Genomic DNA, 12,389 nt, shown 5'->3' on the forward strand with positions numbered 1-12,389 from the left:
AACATGCACTCATTCATGGCCATTTTATTTAAAATGCAAAATTACATCTTTTTTGGTACATGATTTGACAAGTTTGTCTCTATTTTTAGCACCAAGTTTGAACATATCAAGCTATAACATCTAATTTATGTATTTATGGTTAAAGTTTACTAATTTACAGAGTTAAATTATTTTATCTTTGAACACCGTTGTTGGCTCATCTCTCCTCAGACAGAGTGCTTTAACTGCGGTCTTGCACCCACAAGATGGCGCCATTTATCAGTACAAGAAACCCCAACTACTCCAATAGTTCCTCACAGCAGAACTCAAGATCCAGGATCCAAATCCAGGGGGTGGAGAGGAGATGGGTAGGTTTAGGGATATGTAAAGTGGGAGGAGATGGATCCAGATCCAGGGGGTGGAGATGGGTAGGTTTAGAGATCAGGGGGTGGAGACGGGTTGGTTTAGGGTAGGGCTGGGCGATATATCGCATGTGATTGTCACGCGCATTTCATCAATATCGGGTTCATTATCGAAGGCGATTCATCTGCGATAATGAATGCGATATTGCATGGCTTGTCAGTGAACTACGGTTCTGTCTATTAAATGCCGCTCCATTTGAAAGCAGGTGATGGCGATTTAGTGGTAATCAGGGAACCGGCTTTACTGATGAAATGCGTGTGGCAGTCGCATGCGATATATTGCCCAGCCCTAGTTTAGGGTATGTAAAGTGGGAGGAGTTGGATCTGGATCCAACCTTGCCCCCTGGATCTCGTGTTCTGCAGTGAGGACCATCTCAGCTACAATACAACTGAGTGAGTGGTGTTTGCCTGCAGAAAACTCAGATGCTATGGTGGTTGCCAGGGCATTTCTATGCAGTTGCTAAGATGTTCTGAGTGAAATAAATTGAAGACAAAAACAAACCCTGATGAATGTACCCACCCATGATTTTCAATAAACGTGTATCTGGGGACAGAGTTCATATCTGGAGTCACCGTGGCAACACAGCTCTCAAAATATATGCGGAGGCTAAAGTGATGACCCAGATGAACTGAGGCTTCCATGTTTATGATGTCACCCAAGAAGTACACAGCAGAGGCCCGTTCAGAGTGCCAATCACCTGCACCAGAAGTAATGCAAACCAAGTGTGACCATTCTACAACCATTCTACTTAAAGCTGCTGTCCGTAACTTTTTGTGTGTTCAAAATGTCCAAAAATTATATAATGAGTGAGTACATCATGAATTCATTTTCCAAACCGTGTTGTGCGTCTTATCCTGATTCATTACAGTACACCTATAATAAGCATTTATATTCTGACTATCTTAGACTGGTTTGGGTTGTACCGCTGCAGAGTAGCACAATATTTGCGTGACTTGTCATAGACATAAACAGAGAGAAGTAGCTCCGGCTACAATGTTCTTCTGCAAGACGCATGCAGTTCCATTTATTAACCGCTAGAGTACAAAAAGTTATGGACTTCAGCTTTAAAGGATATTAAAGGAAATTACAAATAGGTTAACTGCATATTGTGGCTTTTAGCCCATGTCTGTAAGCCATGAAGCCGTCTACATACTAGCATACTCAGAGTTGACAAATCTTTAGCAAATGTTGGCATTTTTCTCTTACAGAAAAAAAAAAAAAAAAAAAAAGACAATACTGATGACTAATCCAGACCTACAGGTTTCCAATAAAAATGTCCCTCCATCTAAAACCACCTGCAGCCAAACACATAGCAAATCATGTTTCATGGCTATGATGTAACTACAACCTATTGGCTATTTTTTATTAAAATGGACAATTTTATGGTCAACAACAACATGAAGACTAACCTTAACCCTTGTCAATTGAATTCATGTTTTTTTTTTTAAGGAAACACCACTGCACATACTTGTCATTAGCTTTAGTGAAAACTGCAAGTCCTCCACTGCAGATTGCGTTGAACTGTAAGGAATCCACGTTGGTTTGATGGGGTTACTAGTAACGTCAAATCTCCTGAGAGACAGAGGACACAATATAAATGACCCATCTCTAGCAGAACCTCCCAAAAGAATTGGGACAAACAACAATCAGCGTTTCTCATAACCAGTGCAATTTCCATATCATTACTACTGTTAATCATTAGGGGATAACATGATTAGTTATACTTACCTGCTGTAATAACATTCAATAGGAACCACTGTCTTCTCAAGGCGAACCACTCCGTCTGGAGAGGGTTGCGGATTGAAGGTAAGGAGGTTGGTGTATATAAGAGAGTCATCTGTAATCTGAACAAAATAAAAGCTTAGTTGAATAAAATTATTAAATTGATTTATCATTTATTTAATTGGTTGTCAAGAACTAACTTGACTTTTTTTTTTTTTTTAAAAGCTTTGGTCTGATATGAAATGAAATGCTCCATACAAGCTGCTTTGCTATCATCATAATGCAACAGTCATTGTTAGACGTAGAAAACTATATGGCAAAACAAGGCAAGAAAAGACATCTATTACAATTAAATATGCAATAAACATATGAAAGAAGGCCAATAACAATTAAGTATGCAAATACCATGATATCAAAGGCCTTGTCCCAAATGGCACACTTGGGTCAGAAACATCAGCTTAGGGAAAGTGTGTAGTGAGGTCACACTGTAGCAACAAAAGTGCACATCTTAAACCTACATGACACTCATTGACAATAAGAGTTTACATGTTTAACTACATTTATTTATTTATTTATTTATTTATTTATTTATTTATTTATTTATTTATTTTTAAGTAGGAGGTATGTGCAATTTATGTAGAACATAGAAATATGAAAAACATTAAAATTTACTTGGATTTAAAACCACCAGTCTAAAGACCCATAGGAAATCCCCATGTCTTGAAAATCTGGGACTTCAGTATGTATATAGAGTGCTGATGCATTTTATGCCATTGAATAAGACTTGAAAATATTTTGAGGTTGTGTTAACCACAGACCTTATTTCAGGCATTTAATAACATGCATTTAAAAGCTTAAGATACTTTCACATTTTATTCTACAATATAAAATACATCAGTATTACCCCATTCAGGAGTTTTTAAGCCGTTACGTGTCACGAAAAATGCGGTCACAAATAAGTGGCTAAATGGTATGACGTTCAGACGAGCTCATTAATATGACTGAACGTCTCACTGACGTCTTAATTTTTTGCTATTAAATCCATTCATTTTAAGACGCAGACGAGGCATAGATGTCACGTAAATCACGTGTGGCAGTGAAGTTATTTTTTTTTCTTTTCGCTAACACGTATCAGAACACGGTCCTCACATGGCTCAGTGCAGTGTGTGTATGAGCCAATATATGAGGTGTCGTTTTATGAGGGGTGACTTCAACAAAATGTTATGATTGCTAAGCAAACAGAGGAGAACTGTGTATACGCACGCCAGCCGTCTGGCCAAAAAATCCCATTCAGGCGTCAGACGTCAGATATGAGACGTTAGACGTCACGGTCACGTGTTAGAGCTGCGCTCAAAGTGCGCGGCGGCAATGGCGGCGACGTAGTTGAGAAAGTATATTTTTTTACTTTGCGTCTGGATAACATACGTGTGGATAAACACCTGGATAATGTACGTGTGGATAAACGCCTGGATAACGTACGTGTGGATAAACGCCTGGATAAGGTATGTGTGGACTAGCGTCTGGATAATGTATGTGTGGATAACATTGATAATATTTTAGCTTTATTCTTATTTTGTCCAAATGAAGCTTTAATTAAGGTGTAAATGTTCATAATTGTAGGAAGCTTTACAAATCTGTCTCCCTGAATGAAGCTTGGCCATTCCCCCGGCCACCTCTCTTGCGCAAACACCACATTTGCTGACTTTTCTCCGTTTAAACGACACACCGGTCATTCCAGCTGAACTAAGGCTTTCACCTCTTAATATGAAAAAAAAAAAAAAATAATAATAATAATAATAATAATAATAAAACAACAAGCCCAAAAATGCATATAAGTGGCCATTGTAACACTGCAAGTGCGCGCTTGGCTTGAAGCAGCTAAACAAATAATACAGAAGAGCTCAACGGTCAAACATGTTTTTGTTTTTGTGTTTTTTAAGCGCTTGTTTACTTAGAAAAATAATGTAAAAGTGCTGCAATGGCATAAAAAAAACATTAAGGTTAGCACAACGAAATAAATATATTGCATGGTTATACACGCTCGTTTGAGATGTGTTGCATTAATTATTAGTAGGCCTAGACTTATTTGTTCTCATGTGCTTGCATTCGATTTGTCTAATGCAATAAATTGAATTTATATATCAAGCTTTAGTTATATTTTAGGTGATGTTGCTGGGTAAGTGAATTAAAAACAGTGCTCAGTCATAAAAAAATAAATAATGTTGTGTGTGCGTGAGGCGCCGACGCGATCACTTACATTTTCTTATAAAAGCGGGAAAAAATTAAAATACCCAGACATATGGTCACATTTATGTAACATTTCGAATCTGTGAAGGGTTAAATAGGCCTATTATTTCACAATAAAAAGAAAAAAAATGCCTGTAAAATAAAGAAAGCAAAAAGAATTTCCTTTGTGGACTTCTCAAAAATCCAAACCGAAACTCATATAACTTAGTTACTTGTCGCAGTATGTTCCTTTCATTTTGTTAATATGTTTATTATTTAGGTGAAAAATTTCTTGCATAGGTTATTTATTCCTTTTATAGGATTTCTCCATTCAGAAGCGCTGCTGCCCAATGATGATGATGAATCCTCATGTTCTGTTGTTTATTCTGCTATTTGTTCATGTAGGCTTAACTAATTAAACCCCTGGGATTTTATTAATGGGTCACAGACACGTATCCATTGTAATTTCGTTTAATTCTAATTTTATTTTACCTTGTCGGTTAATGAAAAGATAATGATCTCGTCGGTTGAAAGTCAGGGGAGGAAACGAAATGGCATCAACAAGGCAACATTTTGTTTTAGTTTAGTTTAATTTTTTTTTTAACCATTTTATATTCAGGTTTATTTCGATTAGCATAAATGTTTTAATAGCTAGTTTTATTTTTTCTCAGTTAACTATAATAACCCTGCCTGGGAAAAACATCCACAACTGCAAGTACAGTCAATTTTCCAGCTGTTTAAGCCATGAATATTTACAAATTCACTAACTAATTATTGCCGTCTGGGACACAATCTCAGGCCGGGAGTCTCAGACTCAAAGCCAAATACAGTTATTGATGCTTTGGAAGCTAACAGCAATTTCTTAACGATCAGCATTTCATCTGAAAGAGGTTCGCCTGAAAATGTTGTCCAATAGAGGGAGCCACAGGATAAACAATATTTTAAGCTTATTTTCCTTATTTTTAAGCTTATCTGTTTCCATACTTTTGAACTATAACCATTACATTTCTTTAACCATGTTCTGACAATATAGTTTTACTGTACATTGATATATGAGAAATGCTTATCCCAAGAATAATTATTTTTATTTATCCTAATATGCTGTCTTAACTAATGACAGTTTGTTCTGCATGTGCATCGTAAATAGCAAAACGACACCTCATAGTAAGCTTGATTTTGGCATGGACTCCACACCATAGCCATCGCTGCGCACTTTGAGCGCAGCTCTAACACGTGACCGTGACGTCTGACGTCTCATATCTGACGTCTGACGCCTGAATACTATGGGATTTTGGCCAGACGGCTGGCGTGCGTATACACGTTAGTTCTCCTTTCAGTTTATGGCGCTCCCTTATGGGAGGCCAAACGTGCCACTTCTAAGGCTAAGCAGGTGAAGGATAAGGCACAGTCTACCCTTACGTCGCCATCAGACAGTGTCAAATTTTGAATGGGATTGATAGGGAGGGCAGACGATAGACCCGCGGCGACGTCACAGCGACGTCACTGAAACTAATCGTAGGCGGCGACGTGACGGCGGCGTACATGAGAAATTTGCATAAAAAAATGACGTGTGATTGGTACATCTGAAATATGTACGTCGCATCATATGACGCCTGATCATCATACGTCGCATCATATGACGCCTGATCATCATACGTCGCATCATATGACGCCTGATCATCATACTTCGCATCATATGACGCCTTTAAACGCATTTAAAAATTTCCATTAGTAGATGTAGGCTATTTGTTATAGACTATCGATTTTACAATAATTAGTTAACTAACTAGTGGCAACAGTGCATAAGAATTCTAAATTTATTACATGTATTATGAGTGTGTGTGTGTGTCTTTGTGTGTATTGGCTGTTACATTAGTGTTGAAGTGAACAAATTAAACATGTTTTGAAAATTTAAAGGCATTATTTTAACTTGGATGACATAGCCCTTATGCTCAATTTTTCTATATCTCTTTTTGTTCTTTCGTGATCTTGCCTGAATTTTCTTTGTCATTTAACATTTTCTTCAACATGAGGTGGAGAACAAGTTATCCTAGAAAACATTCTTGGTTTCATGGATATAGTTTGTCTATTTGGGAAAATAAGAAGTTACAAAAAGTATAAACCGTAAAAAGATGGTAGAAAGGATTCTTCTAATATTATTATTATTATTATTATTAATTATTATAATTATTATTATTATTATTATTATTATTATAATTATTATTATTAACAATAATAATAATAATAATAATATTACATTTGTTACAACGAAGGAATACTAACATGGTAACTTCTGACCAAAAAGAGGAGCAGTTATAATAGATGTATGAATTTCTGATGCTCAGGAGAACAGCAAATTCTAATCCAGGGGTTGTCAGCTATGGTCTTTAAGGTTTACTGCAGAGTTTAGCTCCAACCCTATTCAGTTGAGAACTCCTGGTTTAGAATTTGCTGTTCTCACCCTGAACTATTATAATTTTATTTTTGGTATTATAACCACTGCTCTAAATCATCAGCAATTTCATCTGCAACCCGAAGGCTTGGATATTAACCTTGTCCACTAGATGGAGCTATAAGATAAGGAATCATTTTAGACTTATATTATTAATTTGTTTTCTATCCCTTTCAATAGAAATAAATGCATTTATTTATCTAAATAATTTGTGTAACTTGTGTATTGACAGTATATTTCATTTACATGTAAGTTTGTGAAATGTGAAACAGTAATAGACTATTTGATGGTGGAAAATATATATATTTTAATATTATTAATTTTAAATCATATACATGATGAGATGTGTTAACTTACCTGCATTTTTCCATATTTTTTTTTATTATTTATAATTATTTATTATTAATTTAGTAAAGTTTTATTTAACAGGCGGTGATTTCAATAAATATTAGCAGCAAGTAGGCTATTGCTTTGAAAATAACAAAATCAAGTCCATCACTTGAAGAAAATGCATTCCTCCCTTCACTCTAAAGAAAAATGGTTTTAAACGGTACCAAATTATGGTTCTTCAGCTTGTAGCAATAGCAGAACCCGTTTAAATAGATCCAAGGATCCATAAAGAAATAAACTTCTAATTTATCCTTTTAAAGTGGTAGCCTATAAAGGACGCTGGTGTTGTAAATAATGTGTTTAATAATAGTTTATTTTCAGTACGATTAGTATATTATTATCTTTAAATTATAAAACTGTAGTTTGATGGTTGAGCTCCAGAAAACCATTAATGAGGTGGCTATGACGATTACAGCTTTGAAAAACAAAAAAGCAGGAATAAAGAAATGCATATAAAGGGGTTATTCATGAGAGCGATGCAGTTCTAAATAGAACAGTTACTATAATCATATTTTTGAGGGACATAGAAAAGTCTTCCATAAGTCTAATTTTTATTTTCCAGAGAAGAAAGAAAAAGAAATACGTGTAAAAGAAGGTGGACAACATACACATCTCTATCCCTTTAGTCCCCTGGTAGGGACATTCTAAAACGCTTAATGTGAAAAAGGCTTAACGTGGCTTAATGTACTAAGACAGTGATTTTAACAGACCAAACTTACTAAATATCTTTATAATAAAGTATACTATGTGCAAAAAAATCATATGAGCCCAAAATATGATCTTAACACGTTTTATAACACGTTAAGCTTTTTCTCCCATAGAAAACCGTTATAAGAAAAGGCTTAACATGGCTTAATGTACTAAGACCAGGGCCGGGTCTGGGTGGGGCTAGGAGGGGCAATGCCCCCCCAGATTTCTTTTGTGCCCCTCCAACATCCCCAGGATACTAATTTTTTTGTGATAATACTCAAAATGTAAAAAATATATAAACACTAAATTAGTTTATACGCGAATTACTAGAAACATTGTGCGGTTGTATTTTTCTGGCGCGCATCCTTTTACAGTTCTCCCTCACAGACATGCTCAGCACTTCAGGTGCTCACTCACACCATGCTAGAATTGCCATAATTACAAGATTTCAACTTGTAAAAAGAATTCATGTCCTCATCCACATCCTTTTTCTAAGCAGTTTCCCAAGACACACCTTATCTGATCACTTCTCAAGACGGCCATTGACAATCACTTGAGCAGATGACATGCAGCTCCTTTATAAATGCACTCTAGTCAATATTTAAACGCGCACACACCGTTAATACATTGCTACACGATCATGGAACACTTGGAAATGTAGCTTGGAATTTTAAAAATGTGATTTCCAAGTCATGAAAAATCTTGAAAATTAATAAATTAAAAACTAAAAAAAAAAAATATATGTATAGATGTAACTATTATAGTAAAATATAAAATAGTTTTGCTAAGTTATGTTGAACTCTAAAATATTCTATCAGCATATTGCGCTATTTGTTGAATAGTAGCCTATTATTTGATGTGATAACACCTTTCAGAATCTGCAAAATATCAATAATTTAAAAAATAAAGTGAGATCAAATTTTTTTTTTTTTGGCACTGCAACAAAAATGTATTATTATGAGATGTTTACATATAGTCCACAATATATAATAAAACACGAAAAAGGAAAGAATCATGCAGCCAGGTCTTCTAATGGTTTAAATTTCTTCAATGAACCAAGTTGTCTTCTTCCACTTTTAAATTTTACCATTCTTAAAGATTAAGTAAATCCAAAATTCTTTCTGCAAAACAGAAAACAGTGGCTTTGTTTTAAGGAACTTACAGTAAATTAATATAACATGAATATAACATTTTCCCAAAATGAAAATATTGTTCAGTAGACATTGAATGTGTTCATCTTCCATTATTTTACCAAAAGTTATGTAATATTTAGAAAATAAAGTAATCAAATTAATTGTAATTTTAAGCCATTCGTATCTTAGACCAAAAGTCTCTAAACAGTCCAATTAAACAGTTGTACTAACTAAATAGTCAAAAAACAAATGTTTAAATTTCAGAATTATAGAAAGTACTTTTGTGATTAGCTAATATTAAATTTGAAGAGGTTATTAATTGGAAAAATCTGAAAAATGGAGGAAACTGTTTAGTAGTTAAAAGGGGGTAGGGGGATCATAAACCTAGGAATCATAAATCATATTATGCTGCCCCACCAAGTTTTCGAAATGCCCCCCCAGTCACGCAATCCTAGAACCGGGCCTGACTAAGACAGTGATTTTAACAGACCAAACTCACTAAATATCATGCTAATAAAGATTGTGCAAAAAATCAGATGAGCCCAAAATATGAAATATTTTATTGAAATTATATTGAAATTTTCAACTAATATTTAGGCTATATTTTCTTAAATTTCAGGTTTATTTCGATTGAATAGTTTGAATAGTTTTTTTTTTTTTTAGTTAACTATAGGCTAATATCCTTGCCTAGACAAAACACCCACAGAACTGCAGTATAGCCACAGTCATTTTTCCAGCTGTTTGAGCCACGAATATTTACAAATATTCACAAATTATTTAATACCGTCTGAGACACAATGTCTGACCGGGAGTCTCAGACTCATCGAGGCCAATAAACCTTTTAAGAATGACACAAATGTTGGAAAAGTAATGTAGATATTTTTGGAGGTACACTGTAAAAAGTGAAACATTGGATTAACTTAATAAAATTGAAGTAACCATTCACAATAAAGATTTTACATTGACCTAATGTTCAGAAACCATTCAGTTCAAACTAATTTTCTGCATTTCATGCAAACTCTTTTCTGAATTTGGTGTAAATCAATATTTTAAATTGGCTTAAATTAAAAAAAAAAGGTTTTTAAGAGACTTGATCTAAATTTAATTTTCTTCAGTCTGAAATATGTATTCATTGCAAGTAATATAAAAGGCTTCACAATTGACAATCTAAAAAAAATTTAATTCTCTCAAAATATATATATTTTAAATGAGTCAGATCAAACATTATTTTAAAAGATTTATTAAATCACTGTTTTAAAGATTAGACTTTTTTGGCAAAACAAACATTGTTTTACAAATACAAATGTAATTCTGAGAAATAAATGTAAATCAAATACAAAACATAGATATTGCCACATCCAGTAAACAACAAACAACTACTGAACTACTAATACGATGTAGTGGAGACTGGGGTGAAAGAATTTCTGCCATCCTGTGTTCATCAAAGCACTGAAATGGAGGCTGTCAGTCAGTCATTGACTATGCAGCAGAGTGGAGAGGCGACATATTTTGGGGGTCATTTTTCTTGCGCCAAGTTCCATTAAAACTTTCAGAAAAAATTCAACTGAATTTCAGTTCTTTTGAATACTCAAGGTTTACCACACAGTCCAAACAGCATTGCAACAGCAGCTGCGGTTGAGGGCACGTTACTGAGGACCTCTGTGGACTCAATGAGAACCCTGGTGTCTGTCTGTCTCACTGATTAAGACGGCCATTGTTTGCTCCAGTCCATCACCTGGCATATCCTGGCAAGACAATACATAGTAATGAATAAAGAGTGTATCAGTATCTCAGAAAATTAAACACTATTTTGGTTTTGAGTGGTTGATAGCGCTGTTGCGGTCTATTGTTTTTGTGTACAGATCTCAGACCCTAGGCTGCCTACAAAGGCGTTGTTTTTTTTTTGTTTGTTTTTTTGACAGCCTGCTTCTGGGGCGTGCAGCTAGCGGATCATGAGGAGGAATATGATCATTTATGTTTGGGCCTGCAATCGCTGATACAACTTTTAAAACAACCAGGGCATCCATAACACAAGATTGCCTCCATATAACACCACAATGAAAAGGCTAATAATGTTAGTGTTAGGGGCATCATGCTCAGATCTTCACTCATTGTGGTTAGACGGAGTTCGTTTTGAGCACAAACGATTGAGTTGTCAGGGTTTTAATGTTGGTATCATACAGGGCTGTACAGTGTGACATTTGTCGCACATGCTACAAAAGAAATCAGTCTGTGCTGACAACTTTCAGACTACTGGTGCTAAAAATCTTTTAACCTTTGTAGCACCAGTGTTACGCGCAAAAAAGTTATTGTACAACCCTGTCATAGTGACCAAAGAACAGACTGGTTAAGCTAATATCAAACATTTGATTCAGTCTGACTCAGTCGTAATTGTACATACCTCATCTAAACGATGTAAAATCCTGCCAGTCCTTTCCTTTGTCATGCCACCCTTTTTGCGTTGTGATTCTCATGAACTCGGCACTGATCTAAAAAATGAAAACAGCAGAAAATACAAAGTCTGCAGCAGCATTTTGAACATTTGCAAAGATACATTAAGCCATTAACTCTTAAATGAATCATTATATTCAAATTGCAAACACACGAGGACAGTCTCCGCATTGAAAACACATGACTGGTAAATGAATGTGCTACAACATTTCTCTCCGAAAAGTTAGGAGAATAAAATAGATTTAATAGAGGATTTTAACTGTGACAAGATGATTGACAGGGCAGTTTACGTGACAGGATGCACGCGACAGATCCGTCCGATAAAGATGACGAAGTAGTATGTCCCAAAGCTTGCCTACTTTTTTGCTACACATTCAAAAGTAAATACCTTTTCTTCACAAAAAGAGTACATACTTTTAGGGCATAGTACAAGTAAGCGAATTGGGACACAGCATATGTAATCATTTGTTCCAGCCCTGAATCAGTGCAATCAGTATTGAATGTAATGCACGAATCACCTACTGCACCCAATCCTCTCCCCTCCATGGCAAAAACAACTTACCAGTGTCAGCGAAGACTGGACAACCAAAACTGGCACCAGGAACTAGGCCTACCAAGCAGCAGCTTTCCTAAAATTAAAATCCAAACATTAATCCGTTTTAGTTTTACAGTTTTAAAGTGTAAATTAATTTTCCACACATTCATTTCCTGCCTTCACAAATTTAAAACATAAAATCCACGTTCATAACGGCATTGAGCGCTCGGAGCTGAGCCAGTAACGTTAAAGGGATAGTTCACCCAAAAATGAAAATTTGATGTTTATCTGCTTACCCCCAGGGCATCCAAGATGTAGAGGACTTTTTTTCTTCAGTCGAATGCAAATTATGATTTTTCACTGCAACCGCTGCCGTCTGTCAGTCAAA

At 35.3% G+C, this 12,389-nt stretch overlaps 1 protein-coding gene across 1 annotated transcript in view; it reads right to left on the reverse strand.

Annotated features, from left to right (window-relative positions):
* LOC137034115 (zona pellucida sperm-binding protein 3-like) overlaps positions 1–12,389 on the reverse strand; it is a 42,643-nt gene that overhangs the window by 23,558 nt on the left and 6,696 nt on the right. Inside the window, exons 3-5 of the mRNA XM_067406741.1 lie at positions 2,131–2,246; positions 1,871–1,974; positions 922–1,099 (exon numbers count right to left, since the gene is read on the reverse strand). Of these exons, the coding sequence (XP_067262842.1) occupies positions 922–1,099; positions 1,871–1,974; positions 2,131–2,246 (398 nt within the window). The remainder of the gene's footprint in view (positions 1–921; positions 1,100–1,870; positions 1,975–2,130; positions 2,247–12,389) is intronic.

This window comes from Chanodichthys erythropterus, chromosome 13 (assembly GCF_024489055.1).
Source record: "Chanodichthys erythropterus isolate Z2021 chromosome 13, ASM2448905v1, whole genome shotgun sequence".
NCBI lineage: Eukaryota > Metazoa > Chordata > Actinopteri > Cypriniformes > Xenocyprididae > Chanodichthys > Chanodichthys erythropterus.